Source organism: Cydia splendana, chromosome 9 (assembly GCF_910591565.1).
Source record: "Cydia splendana chromosome 9, ilCydSple1.2, whole genome shotgun sequence".
NCBI classification, from domain to species: domain Eukaryota; kingdom Metazoa; phylum Arthropoda; class Insecta; order Lepidoptera; family Tortricidae; genus Cydia; species Cydia splendana.
Genome location: NC_085968.1, coordinates 12,557,166 through 12,581,569, shown reverse-complemented (window position 1 = coordinate 12,581,569; position 24,404 = coordinate 12,557,166). Strand labels below are relative to the sequence as shown.

The following is a 24,404-nucleotide window of genomic DNA, read 5'->3' as shown; positions in this document are numbered from 1 at the left end:
CTGTTTCTTCAAGAATAGGTTTAGTCATATTAATATTACGGTCGTAATCATAGTAAACCACAGATGCATGACATAATATTATGCAGACAGGAAAGATAATCCGTTCGTTACGGATTATGTACATAATTATCTTCTAATTATTCATAAAATCGCTGTAGGTCCGTTCCGTAATATAGATATTATAATGTTTGTAATAACCAGTCAGTATTCATTAAACATTAAAATGTCAGTACTAGATATAACCACAATTTGGTTAGATTTGTCATAATTTAAACTGTAAACATGCCAGCCAAAAGACAGCTGACCAGTAATTGAATATCGTGTTAGTTTTGGTCGATTTTATTGACTGTTATATATTTACTGCATTCTAGCAACCGTCGCAAACCAAAATGCCATCCACCTTAGGCGACCCGCGCACCTGTCCTGTTCTAAACCACGTCCAACCCAAGTAATGTTAGCTGCCATTAGTGAACATATAAATGTCACTGGCCGGTAACAAACTTTTTGAAATTGGAATAAAATTGTACTGGTCACCGGTCCTGTTACGATATACTACGCTATTCAGGTAAAATGAGTAAAATTGTACCTACTAGAGTAAGCTTACCAAATTGAATTGTGTTCATTTAAAAATAAAATCGATTCAAGTTATAATTATAATGTAAGTAAATTATATTATATAATTAGAATATAAACTCAAGCGTACTATGATTAACTATGATAAGTATTAGGTACCTATATCTTGTAAACATTAATGCTTTCAATGACAGAACTCAAAGGATGCGTACTTGAAAGGTAATGAAATGATTCATATCCAATTAACTTATTCAAACAGTGAGATTAATATAGATAGTTTCAAATATTGAAACTCTACGGTTACTTAGGATAGGTAAGATTAATAATAATCATATTAACAATAGCAAAAATTTACCCAGTTTTCTCGTGCCGAAAGGTCAATAAGGAATTATTGTAAGTAATTAAGTTGTCTGACTAATCTAGTATTTCATCAGTTTAATACCGACACAATACCTGTTTGATAGAAATATTATCCTGAAGTAATGTTAATACATATAAGTTTAAGGCCTATTGTATAGTAGGCTAAAATATACTTGACTAAATCAAAGGATAGGTTAGGTATGATTGTCCCATAACTCAAAACTAAAATAGCTTTACTTGTTAACGTTATATTATATTTTTCATATCAGCAACGTCCTAGCCGTAAATCTTCTCGAGACGCAGTCAACCTATTCGGGCGCATACTAACTAACATCCATGTTATTTTACACTCTTTAAACCATTAAATGATAATTTATCTTAAATAAATAGATAATAAACGTCGGCATGATGAAGGGAGCCAGAAGAGCATGAGGAGCTGTCAAGTCGGCTAGCGGTCCGACTACTGTCCGACAGACCCGCGGGGTGCGTGACCTTTGGTAGCCTATCAAAAAAATAATACAAGTATTTCGCTAAGTAATTTCTATTCTAACTGTCGGTGTTCTTTGACGTGATGCCATTTGGAAGAGGTTAGGTTATACTGAGCTTACTCGTATGTTTTGTTTTTGCTACTTATGGTTTTTGTTAGCCTGTACGATTATTTGATGTGTATTTTTCGACTGAGATAACTCATTTCAATTATTTTAGTCGGTGTTTACATTTAATTAACGGTTTGTCAGTGTCCGAGTATAATGTTTTTGTGGTTTATTTCTCATTTAATTAAAAACAACAAGACAAATAGCAAATAAAAATGAAGTACGTGGGCATTTTCACTTAACTTGTAGGTACTTTAAAGCGCGACTTAAGTCGTGTTTCAGTAACGTCTAACCGTTACATTCCTGACAAAATGTATGGGATTTGACATTGACCGTCAGTTTTGTAACGATTGCTAACCGGCCGTTAAAGGTGCACAGTTAAGTGAAAATGCCCACGTATCACATAATATGTATTAATAAACTATAAAAACGGACGGTCACTTTATGACAAGCCACGGACCCGACTTGACGTGACATGATGTTTAATGCTTGTCTATGTTCCGAGCAGACAGCTCGGCTGTACCGCGAGCTTCTACCGAGTGTGTTCACATTCCACAAAGAGGTTCCCAGAAGTCTCATTAAGCGGACGTGCCACCAACCTCATATTACCCCGCGCAATTAATTTGCAAGAACGAGAACCCCGCTTAATGATCTTGTCTCACCCTTCATCGACGCTTATCATTTCTCGTTAAAAAAATGATCCAATTAAACGGACTCGCGAAGCTTCAATAAGTTACCGAAAGCGAGTTAAAAATCTCGCGCACACCCATTGTAATAACGCATGCGCTCTCAATATTAAATTTTAACAAGGTATTAATTAAAAAAACTAAAGCGAAATATCTTTAAATTTTCTCAGGGCGCGCACGGCCCCCTCGCGTTATTTTATTTTTAATTCATTTTATTCGGCGTTGGCCGAGCGCGCCGGTACGCCCACCGGTGATTTAAAATTTTGATTTATTGACGCGCGCAGGCAGCGCGGGAGAGCTGCGCGGAGCGTGCGTGCAGTAATTATAAATATGACGCGGTGCTAAACTGACCCGCGACCCGCGCGCGGCCGCGGGGTCACCGCGGTACCACTATCGGCGCATTTGCAATTTCGCACTCCTGCGTACGACCAGTAATTCTAACGGCTGTGTGTTTATTCATTATTTTGACGGCTCGAAGTATCTATGAACAGCCGTGAGAAAATAAGCAAGTGTACCTGAACATCAGATATAACAATAAAGTTTAGTTACGGAGCAAGATAGTGCAAAAACCGTATGAAGATTTTATAAATCAGATAAAACCTTAACTGATTTATGAACTTTAATGCTCAGTAAATTCTTAGTACTTAACAGACAAAGATTTCCGCCTTGTATAGCAAAAATTCTAGGGGATGAAACGTCAATGAGACGGTGGGTACGTGGTTAGCGCTGAATAATAGAGGAAACAAAGTTCAAAGAACTCTGACATATTCTAGCTTTCCTTGTACCTATGCATTTTTCAAAATTGCAAAGGTGTAGTCACCCGTATAAACCGCTTTGCTGTCCAAGATTGCTGTTGACCTCCCCTGCCCTCCTAAGCTAAAAGGCAGTTTTTCGACATTTTGCCAAAATTGACTTTTTGTGATATTCGTAATGTAGAGATCGAGATGCATCGACCACTTTGGCCCGTTTTCCGATAAGTGGCTTAGTTTTCGAGAAAAATATCGTAAAAAGACCGTATTTGCACTAATTTTCTAAGCGTTCCTAGTCTAAAAAGCGACTATTTGACAAAGCCAGGCTAAAACAACGTAAATGCAGCTATACGTTTTTTTTACGCTCTGGTTTGCGTAAAATCTTATCCACCATGTCTAGCCTAAAATAACGTATAAGCCAAAAACTAGGCTAAAAATACGTAAAAGACGCTATACGCGCTTTAAAATTAGGATCTTTAGCAAAATTTTAGATCTGATACTAGTCTAAAAAATCGTATATTATTTTTTTTTGTTTAAATGTCTCATACGTCATTTAAGCCTAGTATCACTTAACTTTTTTACGTCACCATAATAGTCTTTAGAAACGTATAAATGTTATACGTTCTTCTTATTTTGTATGGACGTCGTATTAAACGCAAACAAACTTTTATAATGGTTGAAAGTGCGTCTAACTAGTCTATAACGCAGTATATGCTCCAACCTTCGTCATGCTCCCCGCGCGCCGAAAGACACCCTTATGCTAAGTAAAAGCCGTCAGCCGCAAGCGCAGGCTTGTGGCTGCCGGTATGCGAGCGGAGGTGGCATTTTGCGCGCGAAATATTGACCGAACGCCAAAGTAAGAAAAATACTTTATTATTGCATTACCATCATATGTTATCAATAATATGTAGTGTTTACAATCAGTACCTTCGAGTATTATCATTTTTATCAAGGTATATACTTTAAAATTGCCTCGCAAATACTTACGCTCGACAGCAAATACGTCTTTCTAGCGTAGTTTGTGATGATGAAATTGTTCATACGTACTTTTCTACAGCAAACGTTGTTTAAGTTTTATTTTTTCATTCGACGGTTTGACTGCTTTTATTTAAATAAAATCAAATTTATATTAGAGCTAATTGTATCGGGTTTAATTCCCTATAAGCCAAGTAGGTATTTGACATTACGAAGAGTTTAAATCTTATTGAAAAATGTTTTAAAGGGAAATTTAATCAGAATTCTTATGGACGGAATAACATTTTCCGCCTAAGTATTTAGATAACCAGGACAAAGGACCATGGGCATCTTTGTATGGAACCTGGGTCCATCCAAAAACCAACTGAGAGTTATATATATATTAGGCCATTAAATACCTAAGTGGGTTTTATAAAAAAACAATATGTATCTTAAAATAAGTTGGTATGTTTGTGTATTAGGTAATAGTTGTATGTTAAAATAGTAAAAGCTATGAGTTTGTAATCTAATAGAAAAATAATTTTATTAAAATTTGAATCTGATTTTTAATTAGGTACAACCGCTAAAATGCGTTTTAGAATTAAATAAATGACAGAGTATGTGCAGGAATTAATAGGAGTTTAATGTTATTGCTAATGTAGACTACACAACTCGCTAACGTCTTACCGTGCGATGAAACTCTCGATGATTCGATGCCTATTGATAACAACTAAAATAACTATTAGAGATGCCACGAATTCGGTAAAACATTATGTATTATTGTGAGTTACGTGTATGCGAAAACTGGTCACCTACAAAGATAGATGGTTGCTAAGATTTAAGTCAGCAGCAAGCTGGGATCTCCATACAAACGTAGTTACGCTCTCATTTTAAAACGATTAGGTAGATTGCTCTAAAACTTTGTACTCACTAAAGGATAAAGTATATCTATAATTAATGTGTAGCTTCAGATACCATAATAAAAAAAATACAGCGAATATAAGTTTTTCATACTCAACTTATTTTTCCTCTATTTCATTAGTTTTGTTGGAATATAAACTAATTAGGTACTGGTATAGATATACCTTATGTTATTGTATGTGCAATTTATTACAATCCAACACGTTGTTTTAAAATGAGTAGGAATCTCCGTTTTTATGGGAAGTAATAATTCGGCTGAGCTTATTGCGGACTCTTTTAAGTTTCGTTGCTCATGCTCATTAGAAGTACATGTAATGTCATTAGTAGAGCCGAGTAAATCTAGCCTATGATACAAATCAAATCAGAAAGACTGTACACATTAAAAATTTGTACATATTATGGGGTTATTCCCACCAGTTAGGTATCTACCACCAAGTTGTTACCAGTGGTAACTACTGGGAATTTATTTCCCACCTTTCTTCCCAGTAGCTACCACCAACTCAGTTTTGTGGTAATTACTGGGAAGTTTTTTTCCAGTAGTTACCACTGGTAAATGGTGTGATTTTTTCCCTAGTAGTTACCACCAACATTTTTTTACAGTACAATTTAAATGTCTTTTATTATATGAACAAAAACACTATACTACTAAGCTTTTATTAAGAAAACGAGGTCCAGCGATTACTTTATGCATTATAATCTTAATTACCATACAAAATTAACATATAAATCGGGTTATTCCCACTAGTTACCATCAAGTTGTTATAGTTAAATAGTAATAAAAACAGTATAAGTAGAATACTATAAAAATAGAGGCTTTATTGAACCCTAACAAAATTGTAGTAACTACTGGGGAAAAAATCCCACCTTTTACCAGTGGTAACTACTGGGAATCAAATCCCATTAGTTACCACTGGTAACAACTTGATGGTAACTAGTGGGAATAACCCAATTTATGTGTTAATTTTGTATGGTAATTAAGATTATAATCCAAAAAGTAATCGCTGGATCTCGTTTTTTTAATAATAGCCTAGTAGTATGGCGTTTTTTGTTCGTATATAAATAAACATTTAAACTACGTGTCTATTTTTTATTCCCATTTCTTCCATAAATACTAATCTATAAAACCGTATATTCGGTGTTTTTGGTGGTATACGTTTTTTTACACTAGCACGCTAGTCGAAAATCTGGACAAAATCTTAATTTTTCCTAGTATACTAACCAAAAAGGCCGAATAGCTGCTATAAGGTCTTTTAACTTAGGATTTCAAGTGGGAATTATTCATTGTTACTAAGCAAAAAGGCAGCATGTGACATATACGGCGTTTTTACCTAGTTTCTACTTCGTAACTAAGTTAGAACGCCGCATAACGCATGTTTACCGCCTTCTTGACTAGTACGACCTACACATTTTTAAGCTTAATACTAATCTAAAGTGTTTTTTATAAAATAAAAAAAAACTGAGCTGTTTAGAAACATACTATAAATACCTAAAATAAGTACATATATATACCTACCACATACAAAAAGAAAAAATGGAAAAAGTTTTTCCGTTTCGTAGAAATTCAAGAAAGATGTTTGGGTTGGTTTTTTGCGATTATCTCGAAACTAGCTTTTGTCGAAAAACTGCCTTTTAGACTAGGACGGCAGTCCCCTAGATCTACCCACTTAATAAGGAATGTTCAATATGCTCGATATAAAGTGTCCTCCTACAAAGTAGGCAATCGATTTATGGTTAGCAGAGGCTCCTAATTTATGGATTAACGACTAATTGAAAACGGCCCCAAGTAATTTCAATAATTGTAGTATTAACGAATGTCTCCAGCATGTTAAGTGTATCAGCAGCTGCCGTATTTACGACTTCCCCGGCGCGGGCGCAGCTTTGCTATGGGACCATTCACTTGCACTGTTTTATGCACCTGTTGTATGTGATTAATTGGTAAGGCGTTCGTGGCCGCGGTGTCATAATAATAGTACCATGGTCTAGAAACTCTAGAAGATAATTGAAAGTCTAAATTAAAACTACAAATAAATTTTCAGAAACCTTATTTCAACACCACTATATCGGTCCTTGAAACTACTTGGTAGCTAATCTTTGTCAGTCTTAACGGATGACAATTAATGAAATAAATACCTGGGAGACCGAGCTTTGCTTGGAAAACATATAAAAACTCAAAAATGTGCGTTTTCCCAGAGATAAGACCTAGCTAGATCGATCCCCATATAGCAAATTTCATCGAAATCGTTAGAGTCGTTTCACTCGTTTCCGAGATCCCCGAAATATATACGAGTATGTAATATATAAATAAACAAGAATTGCTCGTTTAAAGGTATTAGATGTAGTTACATAGTAATAAACGCTAACAGTCTTGATAGTTTAGTCACGTCATTTGACAACCAGCATATTATGTCCTCTAAATATTATACTAGCTTATAATTTATAATGCTTACGCGCACGTATGGACAAATTTTTCGCTACAGGAAGCTAGTTCAACGACATATAAAAAATATTCAGTAACGTCATGCTAGTAAACAAATTCCGGATATTCAGGAATTCCAATTACCGTCCCAACGAGCACAGTATCCATGCATAAAATGATATAATAAGCACAGCATATCACGTGACACAAAGAGGCATATTCAGATATTATTAAAGTATCATTTGAAATTTGAATTCAACGTCCTTCCATTAATGTGAGTGCGAGCGCGTGACGCACTGAGATTCTAATGAAATTTATTGTATAAAATATTATTTTAAATATCTGAATTTGCTTCTGGCACAGTACGCCTGAGCATCGCGAGGCCGCTGAGCAGGGGCCCTAGATTATCAACAAAACTTTTTCACTTGGTGATAAACTACAGTCTAGTATAATTGGACCCCTAATCGGAGGCTAGATTATACGTAACTTATACTGGTTTATAGCAACGATGTGGACGGTATATATCGAGAATAACAACCCCGTAGCCGTGTTGCCATTCAATGCAAATTCACACGTTATAAGAAGCGATTCGAGACAGAATTACCAACGTTTAGTCGCCCTCGGGTCATAATTTTAAGTTACTTTATAATTTTACCGAACTCACGCCTCGTTTGTGTTATTTAGGGGCCCTTTTTCCGTAAATTGTAGGGACAAAGCGGAGTACCTACCAAGCACCTGTCGGGGAAAAAACTTGAGACAACGCCACGAATTAAACGTACGCTCGGGGCCGCGGTGGGTGAGGTTACTAGTTACAACCCTTATGTTGTAGGCTGTTGTTTATTTATGCGATAGAAACCTTTTATGCCTGCGTTAATCACGGATTTTATTGTCAACCTGTGTCTAAACTAATAAAAATGAAACATACCCCGCGATATAATGAAATATAAACCGCGTTTATTGATTGCAGCGCGTTGCTGTCTTTTGTTGACCATATGTGTCGTATTATCAAAGAGAATTTGAAATACAGGAATATTGTTAAAGTAAATTATATATAGTCAGTACATTTACTGCCATCTTTCGGCACAAGATTAACACTTTTAGAACGTCATTTGACTTTGATCCTTATTTTTTCACTGACATGTGTTAAATTTGTTAAATGTCAAAATGTATCGCCATCTACTCGAGAGTAGGCCAAAGGTACTACGGCGCCATCGCTCGAAAAGATGGCACCATACCTTTGGCCTATTGTCGAGTAGATGGCGATACTTTTTGAGTGTCAGATGTTCAGATACACTAAAAAGTAGTACTTACCTAATAATCACACGGCAAAAATAAAACATGATTCAATAGGATATTAATAAGAAGGATGATCATCGGAAAAGATGTATGAATACGTAGTTTAACTAGAATACTTAGCGGTACTTAAGGATCTCGATGCGATGATGCATGCGCGCGCGGTTTCATCGATCACCGTCTGCGCAGCCTAGCGCTCCAATTATCTGCTTGTCAATGATATACAATAGCAGCTCGGTCATTTTACGGAAATTTAGTCTACTTCATTACCGTGACCATTATTATTTACATTTTTTTTTTGAAATTTTAATACTTAAAGATCTAAATGAAAATTCCAATTTATAGGGACGCGGTCAGTTATGAAATGGCCGAAACTTTAGACCAGCCTAAATTTAGGTAGACGATTTTTATTAATTAAATTAAATTTCACATTACAAAATTACATTATTGGGACGTTTCATACTTATGTCGGCTTAAAACAGTTTCTGTTAAGGTATGAAGTGGAATGTATAAAAACCGTCTGTAAATCAGAAACTGAAAGTAATTTGCCTGTAAATACGCATTTTCTTTATGAAAAAACATTAAATAGACGCTTTCGCAAACTATGAAAAATAATTGGCAATCAGTCGTGCTCATAACCTACTGCAAGTTTCCAATAATGAAAAAAAAACTGCATTAATACCCCTAACTGTTGATTATAACATACTAATTTGAATATAAACTTAATTTATGATGCATTTTAGTACTGAATGCTTTCTAACAATCCCCGCTTGAGTTATTCCACGATTTCCACCAGCTATTAGTTTGCTTACACACAGTAGCTACTTAAGTAAACACACAGTACTTGGCTCAGTATAAGCATGAAAATCTGCGAACTGTCAAATCGCTACTTATTTAAATCGTTAAAAATATTCAGAATGGATTAAACAATAAATTGAAGATTTGTCACAAAATTTTCGACGTCTGAAACTGTAAAAAAATTAATGCGGAAATGCAACCCTGCATTTAGCACTTATAAAGGTACAGTCAGCAGCAGAAGTTGCTAAGCCGGCGAGGTGTTCAAAATTACCTTGACACGCTCTTATTATCTTAACAATAAAGTAGCGTCAAGATCATTTTGAACACCAGGCCCGCTTAGCAACTTCTGCTGCTGACTGTATGTAGTAATTTGCCAATAAAACTGCGGCAGAGAGTGTACTTAAACATCTTATTTCAGTTTGATGAAGTCAACGTACTAATAAAGATGTTTTAACTGTGTAGCTCCGTATCGCGACACGATACCAGTGGCTCCATCCATCAACGTCCCGGCGAACTAATTGCTATGTAGTCGCATTATTGATTTTTTTATTCACTTTTATTGCATTTATGAATCCGCTTTTATCTACCAGTGACAATGGAATAGTGGGGTAGCCTTAATGGTTTAGCTTGTGGTGTTTTTACAAGCTTTTATTTTACTTACGTAAGTTGGATTAACATTGTAACATGATTGAGCTCGTCGGATTATGGAGTTCCAAGGTTATTTAGACACATTTGTTTTAGAACCGCCCATGGGAATTATTTAGGTCCGTATAGAATATTCTCCCCGTCGGCACTAAAACTAAATTTTGAAAGTCTTTTCGTTTAGAATTAAGATACCTGTTTTAACAGCAGAACAAAAAAGCTAAATGACTATCTCAAGTCCTTGAAGTCTCAAGTCAATGACCTTTCGCAACCATGCGTTCAAAAAACATTCCAAATTCAAACATTTCCCGAATTCCTTCTAAGTTTAGGTCGGTTCATGAATTACTCGTCGGCGTGACGTCGGCGTGTTGATTACGAGTCGAATGTACGTCGATGGTAATCTCGTACGAGCGGCTGGCGGTTTGATGTGTCAATCGCGCCGTCGATCGGTATCGCCCGATAGCTCCTATTGGGCAACCGCCACGCTTTGTTATCCTAACGGATTTATAAAATTCGACGGCCCATGAACCGAAATCGAACGGACAATACCGACTTTCTTATTGCTGTCAGAGTTGACGTTTCATGATTCGATGTCCAATTCGCAATCGAGCTAGTCGCTGTATTCTTAAGTTTTATTATCATAAAAAGCGAGGTCTGAAATCGCCACTTACTTTTTAGCTGCTCGAAATTCCGATGCCAAAAATGTTTATCTTGTTTCTTTGATACGGTGCTCAAGCGGGGGCGACAACCGCACACAAATAAATCGTTAAACGAATTTCCCAACATGGCTTCCGCGGGGAGGGGCGGTGCATCTTCCGTGGAAACTGAAAAATTATGAGCAGAGCCTTTGTTTTTATGATCGCCCCAACAATACACCGGTCGGTGATAAAGTCGAGCGTCGATCGACAAAAGCCGATGCAGGCATTTTAGATTTTTTGTTTTTAGTAAACGAGACTCAGTTTATGTCAGCTGTAGCTTTAATATATGTGAGAACTATCACGTTCTTAGCCTGAACAGATGTATCCTGCCTTTTTGTTAGTTAAAAAAACTTAGTTTTTATAAGAATCTACCAAGGAATCAACTGATACCACTACGCTTTAGTTGACCCTTGCTCTATTCTAAGAGCCTCACGCAATAACTCACCCCTTTATACCTAAATGACACACACACACGCCGCAACACCACTACATCGCCGCGTTCCTGAAACAAGTGTGGTGTGAGTGAACACGATGAAAATCTTTATTTTCACGCTCTATCTCTCTTTATCTAATCGCTCTGGCCAGATAAGGACGGAGTGCCGGAAAAACTGGTGCGGGGCGAGGGGTAAAGGCTACATCGATTCCGCGCTTTCACTGCTAGGGGCCGTGTAAACCTTTAAAAACAGCGCGTTTGCTGTGCGATTGTCATCTCTAAACTTAAACGAGTAAGAGGCAAATTTGGATGGAGAAATCGCTCTGGTAAATGGATTGCCTCCCCCTTGGGGGTTCTCGTAGTGGGATCTAGATGGCGTAGATAATGCTGATAGTCGCCGCGGTGTGCGTGGCGACGTGAATGTCGCATCGCTGTGTGCGTGACGGTGGCTCTGTGTTCCCAGCTATACGTCTACAATGGTTCTTCTAGCTATGTAGTAGCATAGAGAGGTGCTTCCTGGTAGGTTAAATTTTGCTTGTGTTTGCGAATATATGAGGGGATGTCGGTAACCATCCCTTTTTGCAATATAATTTTATGTTTAGGTGTAGATAGGTAGATAGATTAGGGAAGACGGAGGCTGTGATTTGATTAGATTAGGAGGTGTTTGCCGAGGGCCGGGGGAGATAAGGCTGATTGGATCGCGGGGAGGGCCGGCTTTATGGAAATATGTTTTTAATGTGGGTGCTTTATTGAATTAGTCGAATTTGTATTAAGTGACGCGTAATAATCTGCTTGTGTGTTCGGCGCTGATAAAGTTTGTAAATAAATTATTATGCGTTAAATACACTTAACAAAATGTTGTTAGGTTCTTGGAGAGGGGCTGAAACGCCTGAAACAGTGAAACATATGTTGATATTGACTTTGCCCGACTGACTTTATTTGTGTTGTGTTAGTATTAAATATATGTTGGGTTTTTTAAATTTATATTTAATCAACACATATCATGTCGACCTAATTATGTCATTCGGCGACATCAATAATGTGTTTTTCGAAAAGTCCTTTGTACCTGACAATGACAACCGTTTATCTGATTCCCGTCCATTGCAGAGGCACGTAAACTGTCCACTTTATAGGGTCGTGTGTCTATTATAATCCCTGCATCGGTCCTCAGCAACAAAGACCTGTTTTTGTTCCTGTCATCCAACAAAGCAGCCCCTTGATATTGTCGCCGCGCCTCTTTTGAGTTTACACAACACTGAAAATTAGAGTACCGATGTCACAATATGCACTGAATTTATCTGTTTGTTTGAATTAGATCTCTGTCGGTATGTTTTGTAGTTGATGTGTTTTTTACGTCTGCGCGATATCGATCCTAGGATGTTGTTGACAGTGAAACGGGTTTAACAATTTTATTAATAACCCTCTTCGGCAGCAGGACAAGTGCGCGCATACTCGGCATTCCTTATCTAGATGCCCGCGAGGATTTCGGGCCGAATACGACGCTTGCGCACCGAGCCTCCAATAACGAAAGACCCAAATAAAAAATAATCTCGGTCATAAAATTTACGAGTTTTCCAGCCATTTCAGCGTTTGAGGAGAGAAAGTAATTCGCTCATAAAATTACGAGTAAACAGCCGTTTTTCCACGGAAATAAAACCGCCCCTCGCGCCGGTTGACTCCTGTAATCGGCTTAGTACCCTCTCTGATTTACTGGGCTCCCCCGGGTCGGATGATGCACGCTCCCGTTATAACTTGATGAGAAACCTTATCTCCAGATTATAAAATCGGTTTCGGGTAATTGAGTCATAAAATCTAGACCTAATTTCTACATTATCTGATTCATTGCGAATAAAACGAAAATTATTTTAACCTCCCCAACCAAAACCATGTTGGTAAAGTTTAGAGTGACTTCAATAGAGTCTACTCGATTAACTCTCACAGTGGAGAAAAAGTGACAGTGGTCGGATCGGCTAATATGGAGACCTCTAATCTTATTCCGACACAAAGGAGCTGCCATGACGCGGCGAATATTAACGCGAACCATTTAATATTTCGATATTCCAATATGAAGCTATTTCATCTGTGTCTACGATACGTAGGTACTTTAGGATCACGACTTCGTTTAATGTTTTTTTTTTGTTTATGTACTAGGTATTTATAATTATTTTATTTTATTATTTTATACAGTCACAAAGTGTTATTTCCAGTAGGTATAACAACACAAGATATGTACCTACTTATGTTGTTTCTCAAACCTAAATATTATGAGTTATAGTACGGTTTGACGACCGGTCTGACCTAGTGGGAAGTGACCCTGCCTATGAAGCCTATAGTCCCGAGTTCTAATCCTGGTCCGGGCATTTGTATGATGATACAGATTCTTGTTCCTGAGTCATGGTTGTTTTCTATGTATTTAAGTATTTATATATTATATATATCGTTGTCTGAGTACCCACAACACAAAATTAGCCTAAAATGCGGAGCAGTCTTACGGTATTTAATTGAAGTTAACAGTGATCTACATAGTTAGGCAGTACAGTATCTATACATACCTCTACTTATAGGTAAATACAGCGCAAGACGCGATGTCCTGAATAGTTCCCGTGATGCTTTACGACCTCAATGCTTTTTGTTCGATAAAATGACATGACAAATTAATGGATTTATTATGAGTTGGATTGAGCTCGTTTTATTTTCGTGTCCGTTTGGGACGAATGCATTTTTAATTGAGTGAGGCACTTTTGTGGACTGTATAAAACGGCCACCGCATGCCGTGGTGGCGTGGATATTTTTTATTTGATTGACGGGTAGTAATGGGCAGGTGTAAGAGTCGGCGATAGCTACCTCGCTTTTTAGAATCGATGTTGGGCTGTTCACTTTTTGTCGGTCGCGTCGTTTTGCGACTCGATTCTGTCATGTTTTATGCTGATTGTTTTAGCCAACATTAATGGGGTACTAAATTTGCGTGTGTCAGTTTACATATTTTCTGTAATGGAACGTTTGCTCCAATAAATCCTGTCTAGAAACGCGGGTGTCGTGTGGTAATAAAATTACTGAGTAGTCAGCGGCTGCGGCCGGTGGACTGTGTTTAAGAGTAAATTATGACCAGTGCGGTGTTTTTACCTAGTTAATAAAGTCTACTAGTTTGTTAAGAGTTTACTTTAGAAAGTACCATAAAGCTGAAGTGCGTCTCGACAGCATATTTTTACGATTGATTTTCAATTTTCTATATTTATAGTATAGCGGTTGCCTAATGTGAGTGAAATTATTCAAACATGTGTCTTCTTTGAACTCTATTGAAATATTGAAACATATATTTCAATATCCTGTTCGCTTAATCTCGTGGACTCATAGTAACTTAGACCAGGGTTTCTGGAACAGTTTTGTATTCATAATTATGTGTTACATAGGTATATATACCGCCGTTTGACTTCTGACCCCTGTACTAGTGTTCCTAATCTTCAAGTAACTCTATGTTGCCAGGCTGAAAAATGGTCCTCCTACCAGCCTCTTCTCCGTTACAATTACAATATACAATAATATACATTCGGTGTCAAAAATATCACATATTTTTCACAAATAGGTCTAAGGGCCACTTGCACCATCCCACTAACCTGGGGTTAAGCGGTTAAACCATTAATCCAGTGTCTAATTGTACTGGTAACCATAGTAACTCCAGGTTTAACCGATTAACCCCGGATTGGTGAATGGTGCAAGTGGCTCTAAGCGCAATTGCACCTGATTGATATTGATTTACCAAAGATATAAATGTAAAGATAATCTAAACACGCTTAGTTACCTTTACATTGATGTTTTTTTATTTTTACCAAAAAATATTATTGTTATGCCCTTGTCTAAGTAAGTACCCTGTTGTTTCAGTCGCTACAGAGCGCGGCGCGGCGCGCGGGCACCTCCTGCGCCAACTGCAAGACCACCACCACGACGCTGTGGCGGCGGAACCAGAACGGCGAGCCCGTCTGCAACGCCTGCGGACTCTACTACAAACTGCATAATGTGAGTACCTACAACAATACGTTTTAAGGAAAAATTAAAATTCACCTTACTCGTCGTACCTGAACATGCTGTAGTTACCTAATTTGCCTTTGATAAATACAAAGTCATTAATAGTAGATTGTACAACAAGGGCATAAAGTGACCCATTTGTACCCGAGGCAATTTTTTGGTCTGAGCGAAGCGAAGACCAAAATAGTAGACGAGGCTAAAAATGGACATTTATGCCCTTGTTGTACACTCTGCTTTTCACTTCGATTGCGAGGAAAATATACAAAAAATCAAATATTTTAGGTTATTTTAACGTATTTATTCAAGACTAAAGAAAATTGTTTTTGGGCCGGTCGGAGGCGCGGGGCACGCCGATCGGGAGAGCGCCGGTCGGGGGCGCCCCGGCAGGGCTGGCAGTTTGTATGGCAGAATTTGGACTTTATTGCTAAGTGAATAAGGGTCGTAATAGATGATTTTACTTTATGCTCTAGAGCATAAAATGCGATTTTATGTCGTCTACGCACGACATAAAGGTGCACTTTTTGAGCATGAGAAGTGAAAATCTCTTTTGTTACAGTACCTATTACTTTATCGCCCTAGGTCGGTAATTACCACAATACGTGCATATGTCGAAAATTTAAAGGGCCATATGTACAGTAAAACGTTGTACAATACACGTGCGAAAAGGTAATTCGCAACTCGTTTCGATTTATATATAACACTCGCTTCGGTCGTGTTTCAATTTATAGCCACTTGTTGCGAATTCCCTACTTTTCGCACTTATATCGTAATTTTTTGAGCCTAATAAATCAAACGTACACCTAATGACAAGTACCTACCTATCTAAATGACAAGTCTTAATTATAACGTTACATTTAATTAAGCGCCTTCTTTAACATTTATAATTATTTTAGGCTACAAATATAATGACCACCAAAAAATACTTTGGTACCCTAAATAAAAAAATCATGCTTACCAAAAAAAAATTACTGAACACCAAAAAAATAAGGCCTAAAAATACAAAAGTACCACCATTTTAATTACGACTGCACTTCAAATTGTATTCAAATACCAAATATATTGAATGATCACCAAAAATCATTAATGATCACCAAATCTTGAAGACCAAATTAATGCGATATTTTCACCTAAATAAACCACTATGATTACCAAAAAATTTATACATATTACCAAATAAAGTAAACTGATGCCAAAATTACTAGCCCCTCCCGCTCAACCCCCCGTTTGCCCGCATCGCATATCTACCTAACCTAATCTACTTTTCTAGTAGCATTTCGTTATGCTACTAGAAAAGTAAGTTAAACTGCTTTCAGTTAAGTGGGTTAGGTTAGCACTGCGACCCTTACAGAAACGAAATGGTACTAGAAAAGTAGGTTAGGTTAAGTTTCAACTGCTACCCATACAGATACTAAACGCTACTAGAAAAGTGGGTTAGGTTAGGTTTGAACTGCGACCCTTACAGAAAAGAAATGCTACTAGAAAAGTGGGTTAGGTTAGGTTTGAACTGCGACCCATACAGAAACGAAATGCTACTAGAAAAGTGGGTTAGGTTAGGTTTGAACTGCGACCCTTGCAGAAAAGAAATGCTACTAGAAAAGTGGGTTAGGTTAGGTTTGAACTGCGACCCTTACAGAAACAAAATGCTACTAGAAAAGTGGGTTAGGTTAGGTTAGAACTGCGACTGTTACAGAAATAAAATGCTACTATAAAAAGGTGACGAAGTGGATTAATTAATTTAATAGGATAACGATATATTAAATATTTGCACATTTTTAATTAAAATGTGGTTACTATTTTTGTGATCATTTACTATTTTTGCGTTTACAATGATTATTTTGGAGTCATTTGCTTTAGTAGGATAGCAAGATTTAAAAATTGGTTTTTACATTAAAATGGAGTTCTATTTTTGGTGGTCAGTTACTATTTTTGGGTTTATAATGATTATTTTGTGGTCATTTTCTTTAATTAGGATAGCAAGATGTAAAAATTTGGTTATCATTTCACATTAAAATGGGGTTTGAAATTTGGTTATCATTGACTATTTTTGGGTTAATAATGATTAGTTTGGTGTCATTTCCTTTAAAAGGATAGTAAAATGTGATAAAATTGGTAATCATTTCACATTAAAATGGTGTTATAATTTTGGTGATCATTCATGATTTTAGGGTGGTAAAATAGATTTTTTTGGTATTAAATTTTACTAAATCTGGTGATCAGTTAAATAGCAGCCATTATTTTATATGTACTAATTGGGCATGTATCATTACCATTAATGTAGCGGTCACAAATTTATACGTCATTATATTATTTCACCTGCGCAAAACAGTTCGAAACGTTTATAAAATATAATATTTTGTCGTTATTGCTTTTAAAAATTTTAAGGGACTAGCTAATTTCCTAATGAGTTAATTTGTGCGGTATTTCTTCAGGTGTCCTATTTCCCAAAGTACTAAAACACCAAGTATTGTAAAAGTACTAGTGTCCATATTTGAATATGTTTATCACTATTACTTTGTTAAGAATCCATTGGCGTACTCTCTTCTCTTCAGGTGTTTTGTCTTCTGAAGCACTAATAAATATAAGCCACTCTTTAAAAAAACTGCTTGTGTCATCTGACGTCTAGTATGAAACAAGCTATACAGATTTTTGTTTGCCTCTGGTACTACTATGATACGTTTTGTTATATTTATCGCCCGGTTCAAAAAGACACAGTCAGTACGTCTAGTTAACCCGGGGCCCCCATGGTCGCTCCCTCGGGATAAGTTGACAGTATCTCGGTGACAGATAACCGGGCAGTCAAGCGCACCCCCGAGCGGCCTAATGTGTCATAAAACCCAATACGATTGTCTCAAATGAATTACGGACGGCGGATAACATCTAATGGTGAATAAATCGGGGTGTTTTAATTAAAGTTTAGGGAGTCAATGGGAATCAAAGTTCAATTTACTTTAAATATTGTTATTGAATTGAAGTTATAAAAATTATGGCTACCCACTAACTACGATACTCATGCTATGCTACGTTCATCGTAGGCTACCTACTGAGAAAAAATAGCTAACAAGCTAACTCTGCCCTACCACACTTTGTCATTTGCAATGACAAAGTGTGGTAATGTCATCATTCATATCAATTTTATATGAAAATGTGACATTTATAATGACACTTCCTTACTTGGTTATATTCAAATCGATGCAAATTTAGCTTAAACGAACTCTATGTGACTGCTCACATGTCATTCGACCACTAACAATGTTTAAAAAAACTAATAAAGGCTTAAGAATTCTAAAAGAGAGGAAAAGAGGCTTAAGAAGTTAAGATGCAGTATGCAGTCAAACACTTCATTTAATGTTAAAAACAAAACAGTGACATTAGCATTTATTCTCACGGCTCTACGAACCCTAAAAAAACAATCGAAAATCGCTCGATTCGAAAGAATATCAAACGGGAGAACGCAACAATGACTAAAATTAACTGTCAAAGGGGCTTTTACGAGGGCACTCGACATTTTTTCTCTCGAAATGTATACGACGTTGTAAGTATTGTTGCTTGGTCTAATTATTCGGAAGCTACAATGGCGACGGGAGCTACTTCAGAAGCTGGAATAATGACGGGCGTGCATGGTAGCAGAGCAGAGGTAGCGTACCGCCTTCTCATACATATTTATACGGCCGTGTCACTCGCAGCACAATTGCGACTATTTATAATTTGCCACGCTCTGAAACGATTCTTTAGTTTACGCGTTCTATGCTGTAAAGAAATAGGTAAGTACATCTATTTACATATTTTTGATTGAAGATAATCTTCTATTGCAAAAGAGTTACTTCGGCCGTTTTTCTTATATCGTTTTTTTAAATAAATAAATGCAACAAACACTAGTCTGAAAGTTTACTGGCTCACAATAGTGTTCCACTTGTAGGTATGTCCCGTTTATAAGTTAAATTCATTAATCCTAACGATATAATCATGCGCTGGGAAAACGAAAATTAAGTAAATACTAGTGTCCGACCGAAGGTTCGGTTTCGGTTTCGGTTTCGGCCAGTTTCGGCCAAAAAATCATGTTTCGGCTGTAGTTTCGGTTTCGGCCAAAAATCGGCCGAACCTTTCGGCCGGGCCGAAACTTAAGAAATGGTACTTCGTACTATGAAACTAAACTATGTGACAAAGACCAAAAGTTGGGGAATAAGTAGGATAACAATATTTATTAATATGTACCCACATATACTGATTCATGTATAGGTACAGAAATTAATTGGTTTATTATAAAACACAATTCCACTAATGAGGGCGCCACTAGACGGTTGACGCAGTCTTAAGAGGTTGTTAATACCTATAACGCGCACACTGTCTAATTGTATCGGAGTAAATGAGATTAGCATTGTCGCATGTTACTGGGCCTGGGCAAAGGAATAATAAGAAAACTCATCATCTTCCTCGCGTAATCCCGGAATTTTTGCCACGGCTCATGGGAGCCTGGGGTCCAATTGACAACTAATCCCAAGAATTGTCGTAGGCACTAGTTTTTACGAAAGCGACTGCCATCAGACTGACCTTCGAACCCAGAGAGTAAACTAGGCCTTATCGGGACTAGTCTGGCTTCCTCACGATGTTTTTCCTTCACCGAAATGCAAATAGTAGGTAAATATCAAAATGATATTTCGTATATAAGTTCCGAAAAACTCATTGGTACGAGTACGTCAAGAGTACGTGGCCGGGGTTTGTACCTTGCGACCTTCGGATTGAAAGTGCGCTCAAGGAAATATCTCGCTTTTTAATACAATGGACATTGCTTGGAGTCTGTGCTACTACAACTACTTATCCTGAAGCCTGAAGCACGGCGTTGACTTCGCATGAAAGTTCGCCTCACTGGAGCACTTCGGACGTTTAGGCCCAGGTGAAGATCGGTACCCGGCCTTGCGATATTGTTAACAAAAAATTCGCGCTCGCTGCGCTCGCGCTTTTGTTTCACCCTGTATCTACAATCATGTTGGTTTGACTGGTGAATGAATAGAGTTAGACCAAGAAAATTCTGCAATTATTTTGATAGCATACGCAGTGCAACTAGTGCAAATGTTATTTATACATCATAATTTCATAGAAATTTGACGTTTAAAATAACACTTGCACTGCGTGTGTTATCAAAATCGTTGCAGAATTATCTTGGTCTAACTCTAGTAATTTTCTTAAAAAACTGCTTAAGTAACATCAATTTCAAGGGCATTGGGTGTTGACAGCCCCATAATATGTATGTAAAAGCGGTTTTATGACATTTTTTCAACGATTTTAACAAGTCTACAAAAGGTTCGGTTTCGGTTTCGGTTTCGGCCGAAACTAGAGCCAAAGCCGAACATTCGGTTTCGGTTTCGGTTTCGGCAAAAAAACATGTTTCGGTCGGACACTAGTAAATACTCGTACGCACCGTAAATTCACCTCTAAATCAAACATAAATCATTTTTAAGCGTACAAATTGTCAAACAATCGTTAAAACCTCACAAAAGCAAAAAGCAACAGAATCGATGTTGTCGATTTGCTTAGTAAATTTCCGACACAATGTGTAAATAAATACAGGATAATAAGTGGCCTGAGGCGGATGCCTCGTGATCGATTTCACTCAAAAAATGCAATTCATACAACAAAGCACGAGCGTATTGTGATGCCGACGTCACCGCTCTGCACCGGCCATAAACTCTTGATACTTTACCCATGTAAAACTTATGGTTTTTTTTTTAATTTTGTGTTATTCGTGCAAGGGTAAGTAAATATGGGATTTTCTTAAAACTTTGTTTCGTTTTATATGTACACCTACCTAAACGTATCGTATAAATTAACATATCATATCAATAAAAAGCTGTATTTTCAAGCCTTAATTATTTGGCATTGCGTAGATACTTAGAGCAAAAAAAAAATGTAACTGTTAATTCTCATTAACTTATCGATTAAGAAATTGCTGCTTACTTCTTAGGGTGTCTTATTCAATAACAAAAAATACATATTTTCCATTTGAATACAGGTATTTTCAATACTTTTATAACATAAATTTGACACTGATGAGAGTTTCTTCATGTCTTAAAATATCAAAACGGTTTAATGCAGTATAGTGCACAAACAATGCACTCAAGTATGTTTACTCCAAATATATCTTTCAAAGGCTCTACGAGCGTGACTGCAGTTGTAGCGAGACCCACGAGCTCTCCAATTGCCCCATACAACTCAAGGACCTTGTTCTTTTGCCCCACTCTTTTGTTATTGTTTTCAATAACAACATTTATTAGTTGTATACATTTTGTTTTTGATTGATATGGGAATGCGCTGACCGTGAGTCGACTTTTAACTTTAAGTTCCTTATGGGAATGATTATGCAAATTTCGAACGACATTTTTACAACGCGATTTTAGAACTCGGAATAAAATGAAATCCTCAGAGTGGTTGACATGACGATGCAGTTTTAGAATAGCCGCCTTGGGAATAAAAACCCTGTAGGTATCAATTGAAAGCGATTGAAAATAAATTATTTATTTGGCCATCCACAATGGGTAATAGGATTACTGTAGGTGCGTGGGTTCGAGTCCCGCACGCCAACCGACCGCAATAAGCCATTACAAAGCTTCGTCCGTCTGTTGAAGTTTTTATAAATTTGTTTATTTAATTTATCACGCTCGTTTATTCGTTACTTCCTCCGACTATACTCGATTAGGTTTTTGTGGTTGGTAACTATTCATTTTTTTTGGGGCGACCTTCTTAATCTATCGATGAAATGCTATTTTAGTTTTTTGTGGGTTCGATTGTTTTCTACTCATCAATTCGTTTTGCGACAGTGTAGTTTTTATGTAGGAACGTACGTATCAGTATAGGCAACTACTTTTAATGATAAATGTTCGCCTTATTGAAAATAACGTGCACCTTTAAAAGTTTAATTGGAATATAACGACTCTTCCATGATAATAAACAAATTATGTATAACACATGGGACATTTCGTAACTAGCTCGCTGTGTTAAGTGCCTCCCATACAAAAGTATTGGATTACCAACTTGTATTGAGCGCTAGAGAGAGAGCCCATAATAACAGCTCAAATGATACATTTGGAATACAATGGGGCGATCAATTCAATTTTTGAATCGAGAACGCTCTTCTAGCTCTTGCTTTTTTATTTTTTTACTCGTCTAAAGTGCTGTTTTGTTCAGCCAGCATCCGAGGGAATTTGACAGTCACTGTTTTTTCTTGTGTTTTTCTTTTATGCCAGTCGCTCGCACTAAAGGAGCATTAGGTTTTTAATGTTAGGTTATGGATACAAAATAAATCTCTGCGCTCGATCGGGTGAGGTATCGATTAATAACACATCGGTGTGGTGTATATTTTATAAGTGCTATTGAATTTATTTTTGGACGCATGTAGTTGGAAAATAAAAAAACAAGTAAATAGGAAATTAAATTGAGCATTGGGAATGAGAGGCATAAAATAAGGAGCGTTAAAATTTACTCATTACATTACATTACAAACAGACTGGCCGGTAGCCAAACGGCCGGTTGGCTGGGCGTATGTTATAATGACATCAATTTGAATATTCAACATTGAACAGCTATCTCATTTACATAAGTTCGGCCGTTGAATTCGTAGCGATGCAAATGTCCTACACTAATTGTGGTTGTTCATTGTTCCTGAGTTTTGCGCGCTCGATGGAAAAAGTTGCGTCCACTCGGTAGGTACTACCACTACTGGCATTAACATACAACTATGTTGCTTACTCGTGCATTTGAACTGTCTTAACTTGTATGCCGAAAACGTATTGGCTGCATGCACTTGTTCTCATCTAACCCCAGTTTGTGCAATGAATTATAGCGAATCTATTAAAATATACTCAAACACTCAGCAAACAAACTTGTCAGTCGAAAAAGGCGCCAACATCTATTTTTCTATGGGAGATCAACCCTTCGCGCATACATTTTTTAAATTTGCTAACAAAGTGGCTTTGCCAGAGTATAGAAACGATGTTATTTGCCTGGTATATGTTCGGATATTTAACTCTGTTTCAATAGCGCTTCGTGGCAAAAGTCATAATTTCGAAACAGCGATAAAAGTTTTTCTATTAAGAAAACACCTAATTTTGCCAAAAAGCGATCGCGTAAAAACCTTTATAAAAGAAATAAGAGCGGGTGTTCGCGCAGTAGGCCGGAAAGATTTTATCTGTTGGCAATACAGAAAAAATGGCGCCCACCGGAAGTGTCCGAGCGCGGCGCGCGGCGCGTTACTATTTTTTTTCTTTTTGTTTTAAATGGCTTTTTCCCGGCAGCGTTCGGCCGGAAATGCGTTTGCGTTGAGCTGCCCCACATAGCCGAATATGTCCGATTAACTTTATACGCAACTTTGACTCTTCCCCCTACTGTTTAAAGAGTACATGTCGTTTGCGGCGGAGCCCGCGCTGGCGAGCGTAGCGCTAAATAGAATGTTTTTATTCATGAGTCTTAAGCTCCCATTCTGTTTAGTGAGCGATTCCCAGCTGATTTACCGTCTTAGTAATAAATTTACTGAAAATGGGCGTCGCAATTCTAGAAACTATCAGTCCGAAAGCAATTAGAACCGTTTTTGAAATTACCCTGATTTTTATGGCAGTCTTTTAATTATAAGCTGAAATAAATGTCATATACTAAGAAAAAGTGACCAAGGCCTCTAGTGCCCCAGGCTGGAATCGAACCAGCGTCCTCTGCTATCGCGGCATGTGCCTAAGCATTCAGTAAGAAGTGCATATACTTGGAAAAAATTGACCTATGCCGCTGTGGCCCGGTGGCCGAGTGGTTTCTACTTGATAAAAACAAATTAAAATATATTTCTGAAATAATTTAATTTGTTCAAATACTTTAGTAGTCTTTTAATTAGTTATATTTCGTAGAGTTGAAAGTATAACAAATGTATGGTTATGTGTACGACTGTACATAACAGGACCTATCCAAGGCAATCGTACATCGAGAAACGCCACACGAAAAAAAAATGTATGGGTATGACAGATGCTACGAAAATTCACTTGACTATTTCCATACATTATATTTAAGCTTCGATTGGAATTTTCTATCAACGATTGTCACCTTGGCTAGTCCCCCAAGTATGAGCAAGATAACGATGTTAATTCACTTCACTTTTAAAATTCTGGCCTCCACAACCGTGTCGATTTTTACGGTAAATAATTACAAGTCTATTTCTTTTCATATTTTGTTGTAGGTTTTAAAAATACGAATATAGCAGCTGCACGTCAGTCTGATCGTCCGGGTGATAAAA

The 24,404-nt window shown here is 37.2% G+C and overlaps 1 protein-coding gene across 4 annotated transcripts in view; it reads left to right on the top strand.

Moving 5' to 3' along the window:
* Nucleotides 1-24,404, top strand: part of LOC134793587 (GATA-binding factor C-like) — a 108,900-nt gene that overhangs the window by 68,460 nt on the left and 16,036 nt on the right. For all 4 annotated transcript variants that reach the window (XM_063765207.1, XM_063765209.1, XM_063765210.1 and 1 more), the window contains one exon: nucleotides 14,996-15,130. In XM_063765207.1, the coding sequence (XP_063621277.1) occupies nucleotides 14,996-15,130 (135 nt within the window). The remainder of the gene's footprint in view (nucleotides 1-14,995; nucleotides 15,131-24,404) is intronic.